Below are 27,518 nucleotides of genomic sequence, written 5' to 3' on the forward strand. Positions count from 1 at the left end.
TCATCTTTATTCTGTTTTGGTTGCCAACTTCTGTTAATGGTTCTAATCATTTTGTACACCTCCCTAGTTTTATGCTCTCCATAGTACTGTTCTATATTATTGCACTGGACTTCTAACCATTTCATCTTATCTGGCTGACTGCTTTTTTCACCTCATTACACTTTCTTCTATATTGCTCCTCTATTTGTTCTGATGTATTCCTTCTTATCTTCAACATTCTTTTCTCCTGTACTAACTTCAGTGTTTCTTGTCTAATCCATTTCGTTTTGATCTTCTCTTCTTCTGGTACTGTTTCTTCAACTGCATCTTCTGTCGCCTTCATTACTCCTCTCACTCTTAGATTCAAATTTTTTTTCTTTGTTCACACTTTTAAGTTTGTCCTCTAACACTGTTCTGTACATTCTTCCTATTTCTGCTTCACTTATTCTTGCTGTATCTCTTTGTTTCTGATGCAGGGGTTTATATTTTCTTTTTAATTTCAACTTGATGCTTGCAATTACTAAACTATGATCCGAGTCTATATCTGCTCCTTGAAAAGTTCAACACTGCTGTACTGATGTTATCCATCTTCTTTTAATCGTAATCATATCGATCATGTTCTTGGTTTTCCCATCATTTGATTGTCGTGTACATTTTCTACAGTCATTTTGTTGGAACCTTGTGTTACAGATCATCATCTCGTAGTCCACAGCAAATTGTAACATTTTTTCACCTCATTAATTTCTTTCTCCAAAACCATATTTTCCCATGACGCTTTTTTCCAAACCTTCATTATCTATTCCAACTTTGGCATTCCAATCTCCTTCAATAATTAGTACATCTTGCTTTGGTATTGTTTCTATTGTCTCTGTCAGATCTTTGTAAAATAAGTCAATATCCTCATCTGTGCTGTCAGATGTGGGTGCATATATCTGAACTACTGATATATTATATGGGTTTGCTTGAAATCTTGCTACTATGATTTGTTCATTGATTGGTTTGTAGCCTAACAGTTCCTCTCTAGCTCTTTTGTTAAGAAGGAAGCCAACTCTTGCTTCGTGCTTGGTGTCATGCCCTGACCATATGACTTTGCATCCATTTATCTTTATCTCTCCTGATGATGTCCATCGCATCTCCGCAGTCCTAATATATCACACCGATATCTCTTCATTTCCAAGAAGTAGTTCTAGTTTTCCTGACTCCAAAGTGTCCGTACATTCCATGTTCCTACTGATAGTAGTTCTGTTAGTTTCAGTCATCACTATGTGATGAGTTAAAAAAGTGTGAAAATCATCTTTTCTATTTGGTAAACCTATATCCAAAATTGAATGAAATAGAGAAACACCTGCAAGGAAAAGATGTTACAATTATTCATGCCTGAACAATCCTAATAGGCTTACAAGCTGAAATAGGCCTATTTAAATCTTCATTGGCACAAAGATTACAGCTATTTTTCAAACTTATAGCAAATGGAAGATGGAGAAGGGGGGGGGGGAATTTCAGACTGTGACCTGGATATATATATAAATCACCTAGAAAAAATTAAAAGAAGACTTTAAAGTACATTTCAAGGACTTGGAGAAAATGCATGTACCTGACCGGATTGTTACACTGTTTGATTCGGAAATAGAAAATGCAGACACTGAATTTCACTAACAAGATGAGCTCGATTGTGTGTGTGTGGATCTCAAAGCTAAATCCTTGTTTAAAACCAAAAGCCTCAACGAATGTTGGAGCAATGTAAATAATAATAATAAATACCCTAAGCTTAGTGCAGCAGTTGAACCCTTTTTTACTTGAATTCCCAAGTTCATACTTGATTGAAGTAGGTTTTAGTCATGAAAATGCACTTTTAACGAAGGAGAAGAACAGAATGAACCTGGAAGAGCATGGTGACTTAAGGCTAAAACTCACCAATATACAATCAAATATTGATGCAATGGCTACTATTCATCAAACACATCCTTCTCATTAACTATTCCAAGTAAATCAATAAAATGTAAGTAAATTTTTGATGTTATTTATAAATTTCTTATCAAGAAGCAGTAATGAAGTAAAAGGGTGAAGGAATTATTATTTTTAAATTGAGGAATTTATTATTGATAACATTTATTCATTTATTTAACATGATGGGGGTTGATGAGGGATCAAGGATTCCATGAAGGGGTCAATGGTCTAAAAAGTTTGCCGATCCCTGGTCTAGATTATGGAGAGGAACCTTTTGGTGAGCAGAGAAGGGAAGCTAGCTTTTGGTATGGCTTGAAGGAATCCTGTATGTTATACTTTTTTATACCATGCGAAATTTTTTCTGAAGTACCCCAGATACAGGGAATGGCAATAGTTGGTTGCAGGCTTCCCTAAATTCAGGTTTAGGAAAGGAGCAAAGAGATTTATAGATTTTGTGAAGGGGGAAACTACTAGTTAAGAAAGTGTTCAGATGTGGTTGATTTCTGTGGAGAGACTTAATATGATCAGAGCAAATGGTTTAGCACAAATTGCTAATTTTTTGATGACACCATACTGCTATGAAGGGAGGTGATGTGACAGATGTATTCTGGTATAAGCAGTTTTCTGTAGACAGAAAAGAATAAGGATCCTTGGAGAGGCAGGTGAGTGTTAATTTAATTAATATGATTAAACTACATATATTTCAATTCACATATCATGAATGACCATCAGTGCATTACAGATGGAAATTAAAAATCAAACAACCATGAAGGTATATGGAGAATGGAATCTCTCCTTGAATATAGTCATGACCAAGTAAAAAACAATACTATTAGGATCAAATGCAGTGTATATGCATGTGCATGTGTGATTAGAAACATTTAACATTAAACCATATAGTTTTCAATAATAATTTCCCAGAGTTTTGAGAACTCTGGGAAATTCATCATTAAGGTTGAGATTAGGGCAAAGCAAAAGGACTTTGGAACTTTCTGTAAAGAGACACAGATATTTATGGGAATATCTGTGTAGTAATTTCATGTCATTCCAGAGGATCCTGCAGAGATTGTTAGTAATCTGGTGTTTTACTGGATCCAATTTGTTGTCTTTCTTGGTGTAATGTAAGACTGATGCTCAGAAATGCATATAGAAACATGAATTATTCCAAACAGCATTGGATAATCCCGTGTCAACATCTGATTTTCACAAACCTTTCTATTCTAGCGAGTATATCCATCTGCTTGCTATCTTTCACAGAAATATGGCATTAAATGTCTTCTTTCAGGGGTACTTAAGGGTCAAAGCTATATAACTGAGAGGAGACTTCCACATAGCCTTTAAAGGAATGAGGAGAACTGACCACGGATGCTGACCTAATGTCCAATCCTTGCCTTCTCATAGCGCACCCTATTGGGTATCTATCTGGATACTGAACGAACGACAATGGGCTGGCAGTTTGGGATTTAGCCGACCAAATTGTATTCTTATTGGCTTAAACCAATATACAAAACGATGGTACAACATGACAAAATTTCATGCCAGCTACGGCGTTACCCGGTTAAACAAGGCCCCCATTGTTTTCGCCAGGGAACCAGGGCGAACAGCGAAAAGTCAGCTACTGGAACAAATCTGAAAGCACACCCCAACTCAACATCACCAGAGTTAAAGATCGGTACTATCAACATAAGAAGCCTGAATGGCAAAGAAATGGAGCTAGCTGAAGAATTAGAAAATTACCAGATCGACATAATAGGGGTGACTGAAACTAAAAAGACAAAAACAGTTGAGATCTTTCTGAGCAATAAATAGAAAATGTTATATTCAGGAAATGACAATCAAGGAAAAGAAGGAGTAACCATAGCATTCAACACAAAATATGAGGCTAATCTTTTTGAATGGCAGGCAGTCTCAAGTAGAGTGATGTGGGCTAATATCAAAATGGGAAATTGGACAATAAGACTTATTTGTACCTATGGTCCCACAGAAGGTTCTAGAAGTGGAGGAATTTTTTCATGCTTTAGAAAAAGCAATTGACACAATGAAAAAGGAAAAGTCGGTCCTTGTTGGGGGATCTGTATAGCAGAGTAGGAAATGATTGTCAGACATATAAAAATATTTTGAGAAAATTTGGAGAAAAGAGCAAAGCTAATAATAATGGAAAATACCTGTTGGATTTCTGCTCAGGACATAGACTGGTTATTACTAACACCATGTTCCAACATAAAAATGTGCACAAATTCACATGGAGAGAAGAAGCAAGGAATAAGAAAAGTCTCATTGACTATGTTATTGTTGATAGTGATGTTTTCTCTCTGGTGCAGGACACCAGAGTGTACAGAGGATTTGAAATTGGAAGTGATCACTATTTTAGTCTTGAGTAGGATAAAAATGAATTTCATATTGAAAAGAATGACATGTAAGAAAATTTTAAATTGAATAAAAGTTGAGCAGCACTCAGATATGAACTGTAGACTAAAATACACAAAGATTATTGAAGAAAAAATGAAAGAGTTTGAGAACAGGAACCAAACCTTGGAGATTCAGTGGCAAGCCTTGAAGAAAACCTTGATTGATTCAGCCAGAGAGGCATATGGTGAGGTTGTCTGCAAGGATAGAAAAATCATAATTCCATGGTGGACTCAGGAAGTTAAAGAGGCAGTGAAGGAAAAGAAGAAAGCATATCAAAAGTTCCTGGCAAATAAGTCAGCTTTTGCTCTTAAGAGAATACAGACAAATGTAAGAAAGTGAAACACTATGTATAACTAGCTAAACAAAAGTCATGGGAGGACTTTGGCAAGAACATAGAAAATAAATATCAAGAAGGTAGTAAGATATTCTGGAGGTTATTGAAGAAGCTTAGAAATGGAGGAAAGAGTTCTGTAAAAGAAGTTACAGATGATAAAGGTGACATGAAAATGGGAGAAAAAGATATCCTTGAAATATGAAGTAATTACTTCGAAAAATTGCCAAATGAACAAGGAGTGATAGCACAGTGGTAAAAAACTGAACAGGCATACAGCCAGAAATACATATCCATACTTGAAGTAGAAAAAGCCATCAAATGCTTGAAATCTGGAAAGGCAGCAGGAGTAGATGATATTCGACCAGAAATGCTGAAGTATGGAGGTATAAAAGTCTTACAGTGGCTACACTGCATAGTTCAGAAAGCCTGGACAGAGGGACAAATTTCTGATGATTGGAGTAGAGCTCTAATAGTACCCATATATAAAAAGGGAAATAAAACTGAATGTGAGAATTACAGAGGTATTTCCGTAGTGAGTGTTCTTGGCAAGATCTATGCAAGTATACTTGAGAAACAGTTGAGAAGAATTGTGGAAGAAAAGCATGATGAAGAACAATCTGGATTCAGGCCAAATAGGGGCTGTCAGGATCAGATCTTCACTTTACGACAAATAGTTGAGAAAGCATCGGAATATAACAAAGATCTGTATTTAAGTTTTGTCGATCTGGAAAAGGCATATAACAGGGTGCTAAGAGAGAAGCTACTCAATACGCTACAGCCATACGGTGTCAATAGGGCATTATATCAAGCAATACTAGTCTTTATTTGAGTTGTAAAATGGCAGCTAGAATTGAAGGAAGTACAAGAAGATGGTTTAATGTTAAATCTGGTGTGAGACAAAGATGTACATTATCCCCTTTGTTATTCATTATCTATATGGATCACATTATGAAAGAAAGTGGTATTAAACATTATATCAGAATTGGAGATGTTAATGTCAGCTCTTTGCTTTATGCGGACAATGTTATACTTCCAAATAAATCCGTTACAAGTTTGCAAGATTCCCTGACTAAATTGAATAGCTGTTGTAATAGATATGGTATGAAGGTCAGCAATAAAAAGACAAAGGCAATGAAAATAGGCAGAATCATTGAAAATATCAACTGTGTTGTGAATGGAGAACCTGTGGAACAAGTAAAACATTTCAGCTACTTAGGCACGATTTTTAATGAAGATGGTAAATTAAATATGGAAATAGACAACAGAATCAACAAAGCTGGTATGGTAGGGAGTCAATTGAATAAATTCATATGGAATAAGAGAGAAATCAGTCGGAACAATAAATTAGCTGTATACAAGAGAGTGCTCAAACCAGTTTTAACTTATGGATCTGAGAGCTGAGTCAGAAGTAAAACACTTGACCAAAGACTAGAGACCGCAGAAATGAGAGTCCTGAGAAACATTAGAGGCATGAACAGATGGCATCAATGGCAATATCATATTAAAAACGAGGATATTAGGAAAGAACTTGACATTGTCAACATCCAGGAATGCGTTAGCAGAGCTAATCTCAGGTGGTATGGTCACTTAAACAGAATGGGCAAAGAAAGATTAGCAAAATAAGTGTTCTCTGCCAGGTTGGCAGCAAAACGACCCAGAGAAAGACCAAGATATAGGTGGACCAATACGGTACAAAGTGCCTTAGACGATAGAAATATAAGATCTGATAATATTGGAGTATTAACAAGTAAGAGACTGATTTGGAGGAAAATTGTAGATAGGAAGTTAGTAATGATATAAATTTTTCATGTAGTACTAAATTCCTGACATGTACTTCTTGAGGGTACATGTCAGGAATTTGATGATGATAATGTCTTCTTTCAAGAACTCACATCTTCTTTTCTTCATCCAAACTGCTGCTTTAAAAAAGAAATTTTTGAAATCAAAGAAACGGGCATTCTGAGCAGTTATAACACCAAAACAATACAGAATATCATCAACTATTTTACCCCCCAGCTTCTACTAAAAGAGATAGCTCAAATAAAATCACCATCCCATACATCAAAGGCATTTTAGAACACATTTCTCATATTTTAAAGAAATTTAATATCTCGACACTTTCAAGCCTATTAATTCAATCACTTCTTTCTCCAAAAGATAAAATTTCACCTATACTACTACTACTAATTGGAATATATTGTCCAAGGCAATTGTCAGTTATTTTACTTCAGACAAACAGGCCGATCTCTTTCTACATGCATTTCTGAGCATAAATTCTACACAAAACACAACAAATAAATAATCCGAGAGTCTATCTTCTCTCACTGCATGTCTCTAACCTATCTTTCCATCACCATGAACAAACTAATAATGACAGTCACACTGTAACAAAAAGGAATCTTTCCCATAAATTAATTCCAATTAAAAAAAGACAATGCAATCAATCGCAAATTATGCCAAACTCTCCTCATTAAAAGATTACTTTCACATTCACTTCACTAACATCTGCATTAATGCCAACACATAAATCACATTCATTCATCACTTACTATCATCCACACCAGACTTCCTGCTCTCAACAGAAACCAAAATAGCATCTACATCCATTAGTGTTCACCTTCAATGTCAAAATTAGACATTACACAATTCCTAGTTTCACTACAGAGGTAGCAAAAGGCGTGACATCTGTGCCTTTGTAAGTTCAGACATTGCATCTCAGAGAGTGGCTAATTAAAATCTCCTGCTTTTGTCCTACTCTGGCTCTTGGTTTCCAGTCCCATCTAGTAATATTCATCTGCAGCATTTAATGTTCTTCAAATTCTGATACCTATTCAGACCTCTTCACATACCTCTCTACAAAACTCAACCATCTGCAATCTAGTCATTCAAATAGTAAGGTCATCTTTCCTATATAGTCTGTATGTCCATAACTCCAACTGGCTCCACTACTCCAACACCAGTGACCAAGCTGGATGAGAGGCAGAAATATCTGCCATAAGCAATGAACTAATGCAAATGTTAATCTACCTACATGAATTCCTGACAACTCTCTTCACTCACTCAATACTTGGATCTCTTTTTAACCAGTTCTCCCTCCAAATACACTGTATGGGTCACCTCTCTCTCTCAGCAACTCAGACCAAGTCTCCAGTACAATCTTGTACAAGTCTCCTCTCTCTCACAGAACACCCTTCTCCTCAAGATACTCAACCTTGCATCCTCTGGCAATACAAAGGCACCAAATGGGATGACCTCTAATTCCTACTTCTCCCTTCCACGATCAGATTATGGCTTCAGCTCATCTGACATTAACACCTGCTTTGAACAAGTCACAGAAATTAACCTCACCAGCATGAAGTCTTCATTCCCATTCTGCTCAGTAGCCCCCATCTGCTTTCAAAGCTCTGGTTCAACAGAAAGTGCATTAGAACAGTGGGAAAAAAAAAATTCAGCTTATTGCAGGTGGATAATATAAATAACTCCAGCTTCATATGTTGCTTATACCAAACTATGCAACAAATGCAAAGCAGTCATCTAGAGATCCAAATCCAATTTCATAAAAGTCAACAGTAGAAAACTTGCCTCCTGGTGGCTTGCTAAGGCCATCAGACACAACTTCTGCTAACCTGCACTTCCATCTCTCTCTCTCTCACACACACACATCCTAATGGTGGCACTGTGTTACTTCACCCAAAGATAAAGCTGACCTCTTGGCATCACTCTTTTCCTCAACTCCTGCATAGATGATTGAGGGAAATTACCTCCAACCATACCAGAATCCAAACACTCTAGTTTCCTATAGTTTTTCAACAAAAAGTAATCAGAAAACTACTAAATAACTTGGATACTCAATCTCCTATCCACCTATTCAAAAGAGAGAGAGAGAGAGAGACAGAAGTCTACCATCAAACTACCAACAGTTTCCAAGCTTTCTGATCATGTCTGCATCAAGGACTGCTAAACAAACTGCCATTGTTTAGTCTACCTGCTGCTCTCCATAATTGAGTTTCCAGCATCCTCTCTGGTTGTTCACTGCATGTCATAGTCGATGACTTCATCTCTTTGAGCTTCAACACCAATACTAGAGTACCTTACCTTAAAGCTAGATCCACTATATCATATACCCTCTTTCTCATATATAAATGACCTACTCTCGAACACCTCCAATCCTATCCACAACTTTGAAGACAATAGTATTCTCTATTCATCCAACTTATTTGACAATCCATGCATTGCATAGATATCCCAAGCATCAACATCATCCAGAACTACTGCCTTAATCATTAATTCCTTCAATGGGAAAAGGGCAATATGGTCATGTTCACACATCGAGATCATCTACAACTAGTGACTTAAAAACTGATCCATGTACTATCCTTCAATTAGGAGAGGATACTCTGGTCATGTTCAATGCCATCAAAATACAGTTCGCCTCTTTTTCTGCAAAAAAAATCTCAGCTAACATTACCTTACCCTCAGTAATATACAAATCACCAGATAAGATAGGATCTCACTGCATGGACTAATGTTCACCTCCAGCCTCTCCTGGCACAAACACATCACATCACTCTCTTCCTCAGCATCCAAAAAACTATGCATTCTCTTTTGTACAGATGTTATTTTACACTCAACTAATTGTTAATAGTATACAAATCCCAAATCTCTCCACACTTACAATACTGCTCACATGTTTGGGGTGGTGCACCTAAAACTTCTTTAAAAATTCTTGACACTGTCTATATCAAAGAAATTTGGCTCATAGACTATCCCACAAGTGTTTAGTTCTGTGTCTATTCTATGGGTACTTAAATGGTCATTATTCCACTAAACTAGCAACCATCATTCCTCCACTTTCTGTTGCACCTGTTAATACAAGAGCAGCAGCAGCTGCCCAGCACCAACATACAAAATGTGCTTTTTTTTCTTTTCCTCTACCTCTGCTCTATGGAACCTGCCTACTACAAAAAGTATTATCAAACATCAACAACCTGCAAATCCTTAAAAAACTTCTGATTCCTCACCTACTCTCATACATGGCACTAATGTGCTTATAGGTCCTTCAACCTCTCATGTATGGAATCAAAAAAAAAAAAAATATATATATATATATATATATATATATATATATACACACACTAGGAGGACTGTTAGGCATAGCTCCCCTAGTATATATATATATAAAAACAGAACATGAATTACTAATACTAGCCACAGAATCTTTTGGAGTGACACCAAATTACTACGCCGATGTTTCCATAAATATGAACATTTCTTTATAGTGCTAAAGTCCTTCAACATCACCCTAATCTCAACCTTAATAGTGGACTTTTCATGTCACAACTCTGGAAAATTATTACTATAAACTATTTTCAGCTTCAAAGACTGCTCTTTCTATGGCATGTTATATTCTATGAGATTTTTTTTTTAAATCACAAGTATGCACACTTCAATTGATCCTAATAGTATATCATGGCTGTCTCACAACTATATGCATAAAGATCACATCCTCCAAGTACTTCCCTGTTGTTTAATTTTTAATTTCCAACTGCAATGTATTGATGATGGTTCACAATATATGAACTGAAATATCTGTAGTTTAATCATTTTAATTAAATTATTCAACTAATCAATTAATCATATGGAAAAACTATGGAGTATAACGAAAAAAACAAGGATATCCATTACATTTACTACAAGCTATGCAAAGTTTATATAAAGACACAAAAATTAAATTATAATAAAATTAACAGAAGAGACCAAAATTAATCAAGATATAAACAGAATATAGTTTATCTCCAACTCTATTCAATATACATATTGGTAACAAATTAATAAAATATGGAAAACAATAAAACAAGTATCCAGTTAAACCAGAAGAACTGTTATCAATACAATGTTGTATGCAGATGATTAGATTACATTACAAGACAATGAAGATGACTTTCAAAAATCAGTTTATGAATTGAATGAAATAAGTCAATAATATAATTTAAAAATTTCACAAAAGAAAACAAAAATCATGGCATTTAAAGGTTGCTACCATATCAGATCAAATATAGTCATAGAAAATAAAATAATAAAACAGGTAATGCAGTTTAATTATTTAGGTTGCATAATAACCTATCTAAAAGACAAAGATATAGATGAAAAAATAAAGAAATTTCAGAAAATCTGTGGAACAATTAAGAGGACATTGAATAAATAAATAAATAAAAAAAATTTAAAAAAAGCAAGAATCCCAACTTAAATTTTACAAAGTAATGACCACCCCCACTGTACTGTATGGTTCAGAAATATGGACTGTTAAAAAGAAACACCAAAGTAAAATACAAGTAGCAGAAATGAGATTTTTAAACAACTAATGAATGCACACATAATTAGACCATATAAAATATGAAGACATTAGAAGAGAGCTATATATTTACAATCTAAATGAAAGGATCAGGGAATAAAGAAAAAAATGGAAAGAGCATTTATACAGAATGGAAAGATATCAGCTACCAAAAGAAGTGGATAAATATATCCACTTCTTTTGGTAGCTGCAAGATAGAAAGACCAGTGAAGCCTGAACAGCAAATGCCTAATTCTTGATAAGAAGAACTGTTCACATGGTAACTTATTACTATAATGATGAATAACACACAGCTATCCCTTCATCAACATAGTATCGAAAAACGTCAGACAGTTATAATTTTCCTTTTCACCAGTGAAATGGATCCTCAGGTGTTGGCTGTTGGAGCGTGCTAAAAATGTTTTCAACTCAATGCCAATTTTGTAGCCAAATGGAGAACATATCTCCACATATTGCAGCTATATTGTTGAGAGGGGCAGAGTTTAGGGCAGTATTTTCAAAATGTCCCAAGGAAAGATTGGCAAAAGGGGGAGAAAGAGCCCATAGCTGTGCCTACAATCTGCTTGTAGGTTTTTTTGTGCCAATAAAATAGCTAGAGTTCATTTTGTAAAACAAAATAAGGCTACTATGTCAGGAAAAAAAAGAGTCCTGAAGAATTCTTTTTTCCTGACATAGTAGCCTTATTCTGTTTTTTTTTTTTTTTTAGTTTCTTTTAGAGGTACATTAGTGAAAATGGAGGCTATGTCAAAATTAATCATGATGGCAATATCTTTGAGGACTACATCAGAAAAGTAAGATTTGAAGTGCACAGAATTTTTAACATGCAAGGAAGTGTGGATTGTAATATGAGAGAGAGCTCTTGAGCTAAGTATTTGGCCACATAAGTAGGAAAACCAATAATACTGTCCACCATGGTCTCAAAGGTGTATTCAGTTTGCATATTTTAGATAATCTGTATATTGAGGAAGCCCTAGGATTATAAAGGTATAAGTTTTTGGATGGTTTCAGAAAGGCAGGATATAACTATCTCTAACAATTTCTGGAGCCTTTTTTTTTGTTTTTGCATAGGATCAGCATCTAATCCTGCCCCCACCTACCCAAAATTCAGAATACAAAAAATCCATGGCTGTTTCCTTTATCCTCCCCCTCAGAAAAATTTCAAATGGTGCAAAAAAAAAGTATACCCTATATACCTCTTTCAAGCCACACGGAAACCAAAAAGATCCTCTTTATCATCTAGAACGTTTCCCAAACTATGTTCTGCGGAAAGTGAATAAGTGTTCCATGAAAAATTATCAAAATTAATCCGAGCCTGGAATGGTTTTAAATGCTACAAGTTCAAACACGTTTGAAAATCAGGTGCTCCTCACTTTGCGTGTGGCTTGTGCAATTAAAGCCAGCATGCGTTGGTCTTGACTCAGCCGCCCCGTTGCTGTCAACACCTCTGAGTGTGAGTGAAATACAGAGGTATCTATTCTAGGAAATGTGCAGTCACAAGTAAGGTCAATGTAATAACCCGGCATTACTGTAGTGTGTGCTGTTGCATTTTTGCGATGCGATACAGCCTGCTGAGGCGATAGTGTGCACTTAGCTTTACATTGAATACGAGACCGATGATACTTGACTCTTAACCAAGGTGTTCTGTTAAAATTTCAGCATTTGTGAAGCATTCTGTTGTAGGAAAAGTTTGAGAAACCCTGATTTAGACCATCCTGGGATTTACCACATACCTTGCTCTACAACTATCCTTCTTTGAAAAAACAGGAAGAATAGTGAATATCCACCTGGAAGAACATGGGAACTAAAGTCCATTACTGCATGCACCACACCCTTGTGGAGTAGCAAACCATGCCCAGATAGAGATTACCAGATTCAGTGGAAAACAACTTCCCATTTGTACAGAAGAGATATAAATCCAAGATACTATTCCTAGAATCTGCCTCATGTCACAGTTTTAACATTTCAGGTTACTGATGACTTTTTCAAAGTCCCAAGAATGCATTCATACTGAATTGTTTTTACCACTGTTATATCATTTCTTACTACATTTAATTGTTTTGCATAATACTTGACATCCAAGCTTTTCTTATCTTCAGTTTTAATAACACCTTTATGATTTTTAATCCCTTTGTGTTACATTTCATTTGGAGGCTGCTAAACTTTCTTAGTAGAATCCAAAACATTTTCCACCTTGATGGCATTTATCATTGATGTTATTTCGAGAAAAAAAAATCCTGGGATGCCTATTTCTGCTACAGACAGCTCGCCCAACCTTTTCTCATACCTCCAAAGAGTGCATGTTGACAGAATACTAAGAAATTTATTTCTGGCATATTATTTCATCTTTTCAAGGACTGCAACATTAACTTTCTGTATCCACCACAGAATTCATATTGTCTGCACTTGAATATAACTTCACCACAAACATTTCTAGCTGAGTTAATCAATGCTTTCTTTCAAATTTTGACACCATCAGTCTCTGAGATTCAGTTATTTTCAAACCTCTTTATTATTATTTTTTCTCCACTAATAGTGGAGAAAAGAATCAGTCAAACAGCTCCCAGATGATAACATGCAATCAGATATACAGCTGTTTGACTGATTCTTTTTCAAAACTTTAATATACATTTTCAATGGAATACTTATTCTTATTCAGTTCAATATTAGATGGCACTTTCATTCCATTTCATTTCCAGTGAACACTCTTCTTATGGAAACGCTATTATCAATTACAAAATAAAAAGTTTCTTTTCATGTGGATTCTCTGCATGTGAATTTATACACATGTTGGAACACAGGAGTGACTGTGTCCTAGGGAAATTTGATACCAGCTATTATCATTATTAGCTCTACTCTTATCTACAAATTTCACAAAGACATTTTTATATTTCCAGATTGATGTCTAGGTCTCTGACAGAAACCACTTTTTTTTTTTTAATTTAAATCAGTTGCTCTCTCTAATAATCTGACCAACTCCTCTTTCTTTTTATAAAAACCTTTTTCTTTAGCACTATAAACACAAATAAATCTCCCTGACCAGGTTGAAATCTGCCCACATCATTCTGCTTTAAATTGTCTACTGTTCAAGTAGTTTAGCTTCATGTTCAATGTTGAATTCTACAGTTACTTTGTATTCCCAAAAATCACTTTTAAAAAAAAAAAAAGAAGTAAAATGAGATCTTTGTGATTTTATATAATAATTAATTGTATGGTTTTGGACTGGGTTGTTGAGAATGAATGCTGAGACTACAAAGTTAGTCTATTAACACTGCCAGTAATGCAAACTCACTCATCAGTTTTGTAGAGATGGGAAAAAAAACTTCCTACAATCTTAATCTGGGTCATCTTATGCAGCTTCAATTTCAAAATATCTAGAAAATGTTCCACTTATTTTTAACAGCATATGAAACCAATGTGTTCAAATTAAGGCCATATATTCTTTTGACTGCAGTACAGGGTAACTGCTGTTTGTGATTAGAACTATCTCAAATCATCCCTTATGTCCTGAAGAAGTTCACAGGGAGGAGGAAGATACAAATGCAAAGCGAGTAAAATGAAGCACTAGTTTTAATTTTGACTGGAAAGAGCTACTTCTGCTAAATTAAATATATAAATAATTAAAATATGCAAAGCCTTACATAACGGAATATAAATTACTATTAAAAAGAAAAATAAATAAAATAAAATAATATGCTTTTAAACAGAACTGTCACGTACCTTAAATAATGATATGAGCAATTCTTGTTAATACAGCACATATAAACATATGGATGTGTTTATATATTAGAATTTGTGTCTACAGATTCTAATTAAGTTTAAGGGAATTTTTATATGCTTTCAAAAAGTAATTGTAATCCCTTAATTAGTTTATTTTCATTTCAGATTATTAAGATCAAAAATAATAATATTCATAGATATAGAAATAGTGTATATTAAATATCCAACATTATTTCAAAGCCAAATGATTTGTAATTTGTAATTGAAAGTTCTGTAATTTGACCAGAGAGCCTATGGGAGTACAATCCTTAGCATTGGAGTTGCCTTAGTTTGCACTACTTAAAAGAACATGACCACTGCCCAAGTATCCATACATTTGCCTTTTATTAGTGCATTTGATAAAGGTTTCACTGGACTGACAGCTGTTTCTAATTGGTTGGTTATCTTCAGAAACCAGGCAGAAACCTTTTGAGAGCAAAAACTCTTATGCTCATGCTAAAGCAATCAAATGTCAGAGAAATGTATTTTTCATACGTTCTCTTTCATTATTCTATATTAAAGTGTTCATAGATCCTTAAAGTATGCTCTCTTTCTTTATTAATTACTTTTATGCAGAGTTCATTTAGGAAAATTACATTTCTCTGACATTTCATTGCTTTAGTATTGAAAAGATTCCTGTCTGATCTCTGAAAATAACCAACCAGTTCTAAACAGCTCTCAGGCCTGGGAAACCTTTATCAAATGTACTAATAAAAGGCAAATATACAGAAGCTTGGGCAACAACTGTGTTCTTTTAAATAGTACAATCTAAGGCAACTCCAATGCTGAGAACTGCGAAGCTATCTGGCCAAATTACAAATCTTTCACAGTTTGTATATACATTCGGCTTTGAAATAATGTTGGATCGTTAATATTCAGAATTTCTATATCTACATAATTTACATCGCTAAAATGAAGCCATATGGCTCTTTCTTTTTTAATTACTTCATTGTATAATATTCATTTTGGTTGCACTAAAAGCTGCATTACAAAGAAAAACTGTTGCACCTGGGCAATAATTTGATATTGAAGAGATACAAAATAAGTTCACCATCAGATGCTTATGATAAAATTTAAAAAACCATCATCATCATCAAATTCCTGACATGTACCCTCAAGGGGTGTACAGGATATGATAGTACTACATGAAAAATTTACACCATTACTAACTTCCTATCTACAATTTTCCTCCAAATCAGTCTATTACTTGTCAAGACTCCAATATTATCATTATCAGATCTTATATTTCTATTATCTAAGGCACATTGTACCATATCAATCCACCTATATCTTGGTCTTCCTCTGGGTCGTTTTCCTGCCAACCTGGCAGAGAACATTTGTTTTGCTAATATTTACTCACCCATTCTGTTTAAGTGACCATACCACCTGAGATTAGCTCTGCTAACACATTCCTGGATGCTGACAACGCCAAGTTCTTTCCTAATATCCTCGTTTCTAATATGATATTGCCATTGATGCCATCTGTTCACGCCTCTAATTTTTCTCAGGACTCTCATATCTGCAGTCTCTAGTCTTTGGTTAAGTGTTTTATTTCTGACCCAGCTCTCAGATCCATAAGTTAAAATTGGTTTAAACAATGTTGTATACAGCTAATTTATTGTTCTGACTAATTTCTCTTATTCCATATGAATTTATTCAACCCACTTCCTACCACACCAGCTTTGTTGATTCTGTTGTCTATTTCCATATTTAATTTACCAACATCACTAAAAATCGTGCCGAAGTAGCTGAAATGTTTTACTTGTTCCACAGGTTCTCTGTTCAAAACAGTTGACATTTTCAACGATTCTACCTATTTTCATTGTCTTTGTCTTTTTATTGCTGACCTTCATACCACATCTACTACAACAGCTATTCAATTTAGTCAGAGAATCTTGCAAACTTGTAGCGGACTTATTTAGAAGTATAACATCATCCGCATAAAGCAAAGAGCTGACATTAACATCTCCAATTCTGATATCATGTTTAATACAAACTTTCCTTCATAATGTGATCCATATAGATAATGAATAACAGAGGGGATAATGTACATCCTTGTCTCACACCAGATTTAACATTAAATCATCTTCCTCTACTTCCTTCAATTCTAACTGCTGACTTTCGACTTATTCCTTGATATAATGCCCCACTGACACCATATAACTGTAGTGTATTGAATAGCTTCTCTCTTGGCACCTTGTCATATGTCTTTTCCAGATCGACAAAACTTAAATACATATCTTTCTTATATTCCCAGGCTTTCTCAACTATTTGTCGTAAAGTAAAGATCTGATCCTGATGGCCTCTATATGACCTGAATCCAGCTTGTGATTCACCAAGCTTTTCTTTCACAATTCTTCTCAACCGTTTCTCAGGTATACTGGCATTCTTGCCTGGAACACTCAGAAGGGAAATACCTATGTAATTCTCACATGCAGTTTTATTTCCCATTTTATATATGGGTACTATTAGAGCTCTAATAGTACTCCAATCTTCAGGAATTTGTCCTTCTGAACTATGCAGTGCAGCCACTGTAAGACTTTCATACCGCCATACTTCAGCATATCTGGTCGAATATTATCTACTCCTGCTGCCTTTTGACATTTCAAGCATTTGATGGCTCTTTCTACTTCAAGTATGGATATGTATTCCTGACTGTATGCCTGTTGAGTGTTTTTTTACTACTGTACTATCACTGCTTGTTTCATTCAGCAATTTTTCGAAGTAATTACTCCATACTTCAAGGACATCTTTTTCTCCCGTTTTCATGTCACCTTTATCATCTCTAACTCCTTTTACTGCACTCTTTCCTCCATTTCTAAACTTCTTCAACAACTTCCAGAATATTTTACCACCTTCTTGATATTTATTTTCTATGTTCTTGCCAAAGTCCTCCCATGACTTTTGTTTAGCTAGTTTTACACAGTGTATCGCTTTCTTACATTTGTCTCTGTATTCTCTAAGAGCCAAAGCTGACTTATTTGCCAGGAACTTTTGATATGCTTTCATCTTTTCCTTCACTGCCTCCTTAACTTCCTGAGTCCACCATGGAGTTCTGATTTTTCTATCCTTGCAGACAACCTCACCACATGCCTCTCTGGCTGAATCAATCAGGGTTTTCTTCAAGGTTTGCCACTGAATCTCCAAAGTTTGGTTCCTGTTCTCAAACTCTTTCATTTTTGTTTCAATAATCTTTGTGTATTTTAGTCTACAGTTCACATCTGAGAGCTGCTCAACTTTTATTCGTTTTAAGACTTTCTTACATGTCATTCTTTTCAATATAAAATTCAATTTTATCCTGCACAAAACTAAATAGTGATCACTTCCAATTTCAAATCCTCTGTACACTCTGGTGTCCTGCACCAGGAAGAAAATATCACTATCAACAATAACATAGTCAATGAGACTTTTCTTATTCCTTGCCTCTTCTCTCCATGTAAATTTGTGCACATTTTTATGTTTGAACATGGTGTTAGTAATAACCAGTGCATCTCCTGAGCAGAAATCCAACAGGTATTTGTCTTTGTTATTAGCTTTGCTCTTTTCTCCAAATTTTTCCAAAATATTTTTGTATGTCTGACAATTACTTCCTACTCTGTTATTTAGATCCCCAACAAGGACCAACTTTTCCTTTTTCATTATGTCTGTAGCTTTCTCTAGAGCTTCAAAAAATTCTCCACTTCTACCATAGTAGAACCTTCTGTGGGACCATAGGCACAAATAAGTCTCATTGTCCAGTTCCCCATTCTCATATTTGCCCACATAAACATTTTGTATTTATCGCTCAGAAAGATCTCAACTGTTTTTGTCTTTTTAGTTTCAGTCACCTCTATTATGTCGATCTGGTACTTATCTAATTCCTCAGCTAGCTCTATTTCTTTGCCATTCAGGCTTCTTATGTTGATAGTACCGATCTTTAACTCTCGTGATGTTGAGTTCGGGTGTGCTTTCAGATTTGTTCCAGTAGCTGACTTTTCGCTGTTCGCCCTGGTTACCTGCCAAAAACAACGGGAGCCTTGTTTAACCGGGCAATGGCCCCAGCCAGCATGAAATTTAGTCTTGTTGTACCATCATCTGGTTTAAGCCGATAAGAATACAATTTGGTTGGCTAAATCCCAAATTGCCAGCCCATCCTCGCTCGTTCAGTATCCAAGTAGATACCTAACAGGGTGCACCACGAGAAGGTGAGGATTGGACATTAGGTCAGAAGCCCTGGTCGGTTCTCCGCATTCCTTTAAAGGCTATGTTGAGGTCTTCCCCTCAGTTATACAGATTTAACCTTAAGCACTCCCTTCATTGGTTTCTTTAATGACAGGGTCAACAGCCAGCATTATGTAACAAATAGAAAGCTGTTAAAATTTTAGTGCCAAATTTCCTAAAATATGATTTTTACAAAAATAATAATAACTGCATAATATTTCCTTGGCATACTAAAGTTTTTTGGTTTTTATTTTTTCATGGACAGCTGATTTCACAGATTGCTGATAGTGAAATAACTTCCTGTTGGTTATTACAATCACATGCTGTAAGAGCCACTGATAATTCATGAGATTTTTGAAATTGAGACATTCTTAAAAAGTTATTGTAATGGAAGAAAAATTTCTTGGCATCGCCCAAAGACATGAGAACCTGTGTGTCAAGAGATTCGAAAACATTTCTCTTCACAGATAGAAGCTCGTCAAGAGTATTAATATTTAGTGATACTGTACTTGTTTTCCAAACTGACAATCCCTCTGTTGATTAGGGAAGTGAGGGGAGAGAAGATCAAAATGTGTTGACTCTAGAAACGACCAACAGAATCAAAACCTCTACATATCACAAGGAAAGAAAATAACCTGAAAGGTCAGATAATTGAAGTACAGTTACTTGCTGCTGTACCAGAAGTTGGTTGACATGCAAGGGTCAGCTAATTGAAAGGTGGTATTGAAGGTTGTTTAACATGTAGATTACTGTAGCATGCTTTAAGATTTAACTGCTTCAGGAGGATTACACCAAAGAAAATTTCATGCATAATCAGTATACAAAACTGACGCACTGAGTAACTAAGACAAAGACTGTCAAGAGCAGAGAGAAAGAATATAAATTTTGCATGGAGAGAGAATACAGATAATCCTAAGAAATTTTATAAGCACATTTTCATAATCAGTGAGCAAGTGATTTTGTCAGGTAATTCTGGCAAATAAATAAGAATGACAGTTGATCTTATTATCCAACTACACAGCTGATTAACTTGCATCAATTACCTGTGGATTGATGGACGATACGAAATCCACCTGTGTTAATATCTTAACATTATGAATGCATCTTAGTTAAACATCATTTACACATACACGAGGAGATACAAAGCCTATAGCAAATAAATTTGTGGGGGAAGGGGGGGTGCAGGACAAAGTAATCAGTTGATATTATTCTTAAAGAGGTTGAAGTGGTAGTCTTGGGGAAAAACTTCATGGAGAAGGCCGTTCTACTGAAATGAGGTGGATGCAATGAAAGGTAACTGGGAGTAGCTGATTTGGTGAGTCAGCAGTTCAACTAAAAAGGATGATGTGCAGCTTTTGCTCATGTTGCTGTAGGTTAAACAGAAATTAGGGTAATAACTGATGTTAGTTCTGCAAAACAATACCCACAGAAACATCTGTAGAAGGCAAAAGCTGACCATCTGTGAGAGAGTGTCTGAAGGGTGTCTGAGTAAGAGAGGAGTTAATCAACCAAACTGGTTTTTTTCTTAACAGCATTACGACTCTTTTATAAAGTGGATTAAGGCACACCACAGCAAATGTGCAAGCAGTATTCCAACACTGGACTGGTTTAGGATTTGTACAGAGCAAATAAGATGGAAAGCAACATCTTCAGCAAAAGAGGATACCAAGTTTTCTGGAATCTGAGAATGCTAGAGAAGTGATGTGATCATGCCAGGAAAAGGGTAGCCAGTCTGAGAAGAGACATCTGATCTTGAGTGTTAAGATCATTTTTGTGAGGGGGGGGGGGGAAACCCTGTGTTTTGGAAGCAATGAAGGTGACTAGATTATTAATGTCCTTTGCAAGATGGTGTAGAGATCAATTTTTAGGATGCTTACTGCAGATAACCTTCAAGTTTGGGTGCTATGAGTTTGTCACGAGTGGAGAGTGGTATCATCAAAAAAACAATGAACATGATTGTGTTCATTGTTTTGTTGAACACTTGGCATTAATTAGAACATCTAAAAGCAAATAGTGAGACCTGAGAGAAAACTGGTGATCCAATTATAATGGGAAGAAGGTAGACCATAATATGCAATTTGCTAAAAAGCTCTCAGTACCAAACTCTATCAAATGCCTTGGAAATGAGTATAACAGCACAAGTCTCTCCAAACCTTTCCATAACACATGGCCAGAGGTAGATAATGTAGGTAAGAAGATCTGCTGTGGATCTTGATCAGTAAAATCCATACTAGCGGGCACAGATGAGTCGTGTAATGTAATATTCCAGGTAAAGAAGAAAATGACTTTTCTCGTCACCTATTGTAGAAATAGATGAGAATTGTGCTTATCTCCTGGCATCATTTTTTAAAAAGGTGGAAGCTTTATCACCCAAATAGTGACAGTTTTCTATATTTAGCTCTCTTAAACACTTAATCTGGTTAGTGATGGATTTGCAGGTGTTGTGGACTTCAGTATACCCTGTGAATTAACTGTTTTGTTTTATTTATTTTACTTCTTTTTTTTTTTCCCACTCATGAAGAGTTGTAAGCTTATAGCATATTAATACCATGATTATTAAGGATTTTTTTTTCTATTTTTATTAATGTTATAATATTTTTGCATTTTTATTTATTCTTTACATGGACTGAAAACCCTAGTTTAGAGACTAAACATTGAAGTTTTTCAAGCCACTTCAGGCCTTCAATAAGAGGGGCAGTGGCCTCACACACACCAAGCAATGAAATTCATCTTTCACCTAACAGTAAAATCGTTTTTTTTTTTTTTCTTTTTCTTATTTTTACTGCCTAGGCAAACTTTCTTTTGGAAAATCATGGCTTGGATGCAGGATTGGAATAATGAACAGAGTAGGGAATGAAGGTGTTTATTCCAACATGAATAAATTTTGTAACAAGATCGCAATGAGTGTCTGGATCTGGAGAACAATAACAGTTGCCTGAAAGGGGAGTAAAAATTTCTGAGATCTTCAGAACTGGTTAAGAAAAAGATCCTAAGTGTTGGGCAAATGGATAGGATTATCAGGAATTCTGGATGGGAGATGAGCAATTTGCATTCAGCTTGGTCAATGAAGTCAGAAAAAAAGGGAGCCAGAGTTGTTGGACATAAAATCACCAAGGAAGGTGACTTTACTGTTAGGAAAATGGATTGCAAGAAATCAAGCTTCAAGGATAAGAAGTCAAAAGGTCAGAATGATTTTCAGAATTGAGAGAATAGTAGAAAAAGCATATGAATGATATTTAATGAGGCAATGAAATCTTAAGCCACAGTAGGTCAATATTCTGGTAAAGAATACCAGATCGCACAAAGCTACAGATTTTAACATCTATGGTATATTCACTATGGATAGACTAAGATAAGTGAACTTCCCAATAAGAATAAGATATTCGTGATGACAACCTCTCTTATATAGTTTTGAAAAATCATGGAGACAACTACCATGTTATAGAGTAAAACTTTAGTTTAATATAAACCAAAATCAACACTCGACGTTTCAACCTTCATATAAAGGTCATCCTCTGGAGCATACACAATATATATATACAGAGAAACAAGCTGCACTACAATCTACATGGTTTGCTAAAGTTACTGACCAACCGTTACTACAATTATTGGCCTGACCTCTGGCGAGAAAAAAAAAAAAAAAAAACCTTTACTAAATCAAAGCTCGAGTCTTATTATTATCTATTAGGTTACAAAACTAAGAGTTGGGATGGAGAGCAACAAGTTTATATATATATATATATATATATATATGTTAAAGATGCCAAGCTATTTTAAACCTGGTTTTACTCCATTTCCCAAGTAAGCAAACAGACAAATAAGTGAAGTTTGCGCCTGCACGTATTGCAAGTCTAGCTGACCTGCAAAGTAGTGCAAGTCAAGGCAACTCGTGGTAAAGGTAGAATAAGCTCTGATCACTATTCTAAAATATTTACCCTTAATGCAAAGCCCATCTCCTTGAGGAGATGTATAATGCTATGTATTAAAGGCAAGGGATCACTACCCAGACCGGTTTCAACCTTTATTGAGGTCTCATTAGTGGAAGCCAGGCTTAGGAATACCAAGATTTCTACCTTTACCACGAGTTATCTTGACTTGCATTACTTTGCAGGTTAGTTAGACTTACAATACGTGCAGGTGCAAACTTGACTTATTTGTCTGTTTGCTTACTTGGAAAATGGAGTAAAACCAGGTTTAAAATAGCTTGCCATCTTTAACATATATTATACCCAAGGTAAAAAACTTTCTACACATATCTCTCATCCTTAGATTTTTATTTAATAAGGTCAAAGCACCTTATGGTAACTTGTTTTGGTAAAATACTTAAGCTCTGTATTACTTAAATCTTGGTATTCCTAAGCCTGGCTCCCATTGATGAGACCCCAATAAAGGTCAAAACCGGTCTGGGTAGTGGCCCCTTGCCTTTAATACATAGCATCATACATCTCCTCAAGGAGATGGGCTTTGCATTAAGGGTAAATATTAAGAATAGTGATCAGAGCTTATTCTACCTTTACCACGAGTTGCCTTGACCTGCACTACTTTGCAGGTCAGCTAGACTGCAATACGTTGCAATACTGCAACCTTGACTTATTTGTCTGTTTGCTTACTTGGGAAATGGAGTAAAACCAGGTTTAAAATAGATTGGCATCTTTAACATACATTCTACCCAAGGTAAAAAACTTTCTACATAAATATAAATATATAAACAATGTGATTATACATAACATATAAATTTCAACCAATTGGTATGGAATAGTTTCTTAAAGTCCTAAAGTATGCTCGATACTAAGCGGGCTGAATATGTGCCATTGAAATTCTTCGAATTTTTATGCCACCATTATTGTTGAGATTAGGGTGGTTAATCAGAATTTTCACAGGCTTCTTTAAATTTTCTTTCACACCAGGTTTTCACATGATGTAAAGATCAGGTACTTTTCCAATCAATTTGGTATAGGGTGTTGAGAGCATGATCTCCAGCCCAACTCTTGGTTTTGTAACCTAATAGATAATAATAATAATGTTGGATCCCACTTCTTCTCAATCTATACTTTGGATCCGACATGTTAGTCACTATGATGTTCTTAAACAAAATAATAAGTTGCTAGTTGGTTTATAATTCAAATATAGAGAAAATTTATATTTAAAGACTGCGCCACTCTATATCTGAATTAGTTCAAGAATTGAAGAAAAATCAACCTTCAACTATTTCTCCTTAAAATTATATACTGGCCGAGTATATTTGACTTACTTAATTTACCTGCTTTGGTTTGAATATTTTATGAATGGTGCAGTAAAAGAGATTCAGGCAAAATACAACTTTAGATAAACAAAAACAAACATTTAATTTAGAATCACAAATTTTACACTTAAATTCAAATCAGTAATTAAGATATCACAAACATTTTAACACCTCAGGTAAATTCAATCATTCAACTCATACAATGGTAAATCTGTTATCTCTATAATACAGTCTTCTCACAGTTCCTCAAGTTCCAAATACAACAAAAATTGCAGTAATACCTCTTCACAAACAAACACTTTTAAATTTTACACTTCAGTTAATTCTCATCAATAGTTACTGTTAATATAAGGAAATTCTAGGATGAAACTTACACTTCTGTGCAAAGGAATATTAATGGTTGGAATAATCTTACCGATAATCTTTTTTCTTCGCCTACTTATACGTAAACACTTTTTATAACTGTAAACACTTAAACAGTATACGGCACTCATTAAAATAATTCTTCTAAGCAATAACTACTGATCACAATACACATAAACAAACGTTGTTGCATAAAGTACTACTGATCACTCATGAAATAAGGCAACACACAATAATTCCTTAACTTGAGGTTTTATATGCACAGTTGTTCACTCTTCCGGCATTCAATTAATTCTTTAGACACTACAATTCTAAACACAGCTAATGGTAAACTTCAATTTTACAGCCTCTACTATTCCCTAGTTACTCGATGCTTTATTTCAAGATTCTGTGTGTCCTTGACAGGTCGGCCCTGAAATTATATCTCAATTCAAGTATCGCTAGTCTAATTAATAGTCTCTCAGCTGTTTTCCGTAGCTATAATTGTTATTCTACAACTTATTAGCTAACTGCTTCTCGACTAGTAGACTTTATTAGCTGCTTGAGTGACTTGACGACTCACTATTATTACACTCTGATTCCCGAATGCCGAATTTGAATATCCTCTGATTCCAACCGAATGCCAATCCTCTCTCTCTCTCTCTCTCTTAATTTATCTAATCTCTCTATATTTTCAGCGTTCTTCCCTTTTTATATCCATTCTTCCTGCCTAAATTATTCTCATGATTTCTTTCTAAAACTCTTTTCAATAAACCTTCTCCCCACATGCTGTTCCAAAAACGTGCTCGCTCACTTACATACGTCTCCATGACAACAAAGCAAAACATAATAAAATTGAGGTGTTGCATAACGCTAAACTTTTACAAATAGGAATAAATAAAGAATATTTACATTTCAATTAATGCGCAGTTAAATTATCAAATATAAATTCTATATTAACATAGAAATAAGCTAAATAGCTTGATAATATTTTAACACAGAGTTTTTCTACTATTAATACATATATTCTTGATTAAATAATTAAATATTAGATAAAATTAAAGGTAGTTATATGAATATCAAATTATAAACAAGTGATTTACATTAAATAATATTTACAAATGTAGCCTTTGCCATGGTGGATTATGTTGGATTCTGAGGAGAGTATTAATAATTTAAATTTCTCTTCATTCAGAATCCAACAATAATAAGACTCCAGCTTTGATGTAGTAAAGGTTTGTTATTTATTTTTTCACCAGAGGTCAGGCCAATAACTGTAGTAACAGTTGGTCAGTAACTTAAAAAAAACCATGTAGATTGTAGTGCAGTTTGTTTCTCTGTATATATTGTGTATGCTCCAGAGGATGACCTTGATATGAAGCTCGAAACATCGAGTGTTAATGTTGGTTTATATTAAACTAAAGTGTTACTCTATTATAACACGGTAGTTGTCTCCATAATTTTTCAAAATGTATTCTGATCACCGTGTAAGCATGAAAGAAAGGACTCTCTTATATGGATTACTGTGTCCAACTGGGTTCGATTTCAGTAATTGATGAGAATGGCAATAAAGAGGGTCACAAAGGTATGTCAGAAAAAAAACATTGAGATCATGGAACAGAAGTATGAAAAGAAGTGTTAAAGGAGGAACCACATTAACACTTCTGTTGAAAAATACAACAGTAGGTAGGAAGAAGGCACGAATCAGAGAGAAAGGAGATTAGAAGTCATTTCCTGATTTTTCAGGCGAAGGAGGTTGGCATGCACTACTCCTGCAGATGGGCACACCTGATAATCTTCATAGCAACCATACAGTTCCATTCGCCCCCCCCCCCTTGCATTCAGGCCACTTTCTGTCACACACACCTTGATATTTATAACTGGTATTCTCTGTATGTACTCAGGCAGCTGGTCACTGTAAAATAAAAATCTCAGTGTGGAGATGGCAGGGTTTTACCTCCTATAAGGTAAAAAATCCTACCATCTCTACAACAAAACTTCACAATGATGAAGCAATGCCTTATAAAGCAGTACATTGCTTTATAAGGCAATCATTATAAGACATCGCATTATAAGACATCATATAAAGTTAAAAGGAACTTTATATGATGATTATTCAGATCCTAGTGTTATCTGATCTGTTTAATAAATAAATAAAACTTACCATCAATTCTGCTTTTGGTTCCATGTCCAATCTCTCTTTGTTTTATGACTTCGGAGTATAAAATATTGCAATTTTGTGACAGTATATAATCCACAAAACCTGAATAATGAACACTGCTAATAATTTTGACCTCTTGAATGTCATTATTTATTTGTTCATTTTTCATCTAAAACAAAAAATATTAAAATTCAAGTACTGAATTTTAGTAATGAATACATTAGCCAATTAGCAATATAATGCTGATTCTTTAATCTAGAACAGTGTTTTTCAAACTTCAGATATCCACGTACCCCCTTCTTAAATTTTCATTTACCAAGTACCCCCTTATCAAAATAATAATAATAAATAAATAAAGTATATTTCATTGTAAATGTCTATTTTATATGAATTTATATGTTCATGTAAACAAAAAATTTATTTTTAACAGAACAAAATTTGGAATAGGTTCCTCTTCATTTCCCATCCATGAAAATCCACATTTCAAATTTCAAGTAATTCATATCATACTTACGAAGATTTTTCATCTTCTTCCTAATTGGTTCGCTAGAGATGTCAGATGACACACCCTTATCAATTTCATTTGATCCAGATGCAATATCAATAATAAATATTGATATTGCATCTTTTCTTGTTGCTTACAGCTAATTGTATTTGCTATATTTTTCTCTTTTGTGCGTTTTATAAATCCAGTCTTTAACCAATGATCCATACTTAAGAATTTGAAAGCTAAAAAAATTTGAAAATCATATGCACTTCTTCATAGAGCAGCTATGAAGAAGTACATATGATTAGT

General features: G+C 34.8%; 1 protein-coding gene across 2 annotated transcripts in view; it reads right to left on the reverse strand.

Annotated features, from left to right (window-relative positions):
* The window catches only part of LOC150107179 (uncharacterized), a 446,221-nt gene that overhangs the window by 234,477 nt on the left and 184,226 nt on the right, over window positions 1–27,518 (reverse strand). For both annotated transcript variants that reach the window (XM_090391714.1, XM_090391715.1), the window contains exon 7: window positions 26,726–26,891. In XM_090391714.1, the coding sequence (XP_090247840.1) occupies window positions 26,726–26,891 (166 nt within the window). The remainder of the gene's footprint in view (window positions 1–26,725; window positions 26,892–27,518) is intronic.

Source organism: Typopeltis vanoorti, chromosome 4 (assembly GCF_054136105.1).
Source record: "Typopeltis vanoorti isolate ZY-2024b chromosome 4, IOZ_Tvanoo_1.0, whole genome shotgun sequence".
Lineage (NCBI taxonomy): Eukaryota > Metazoa > Arthropoda > Arachnida > Uropygi > Thelyphonidae > Typopeltis > Typopeltis vanoorti.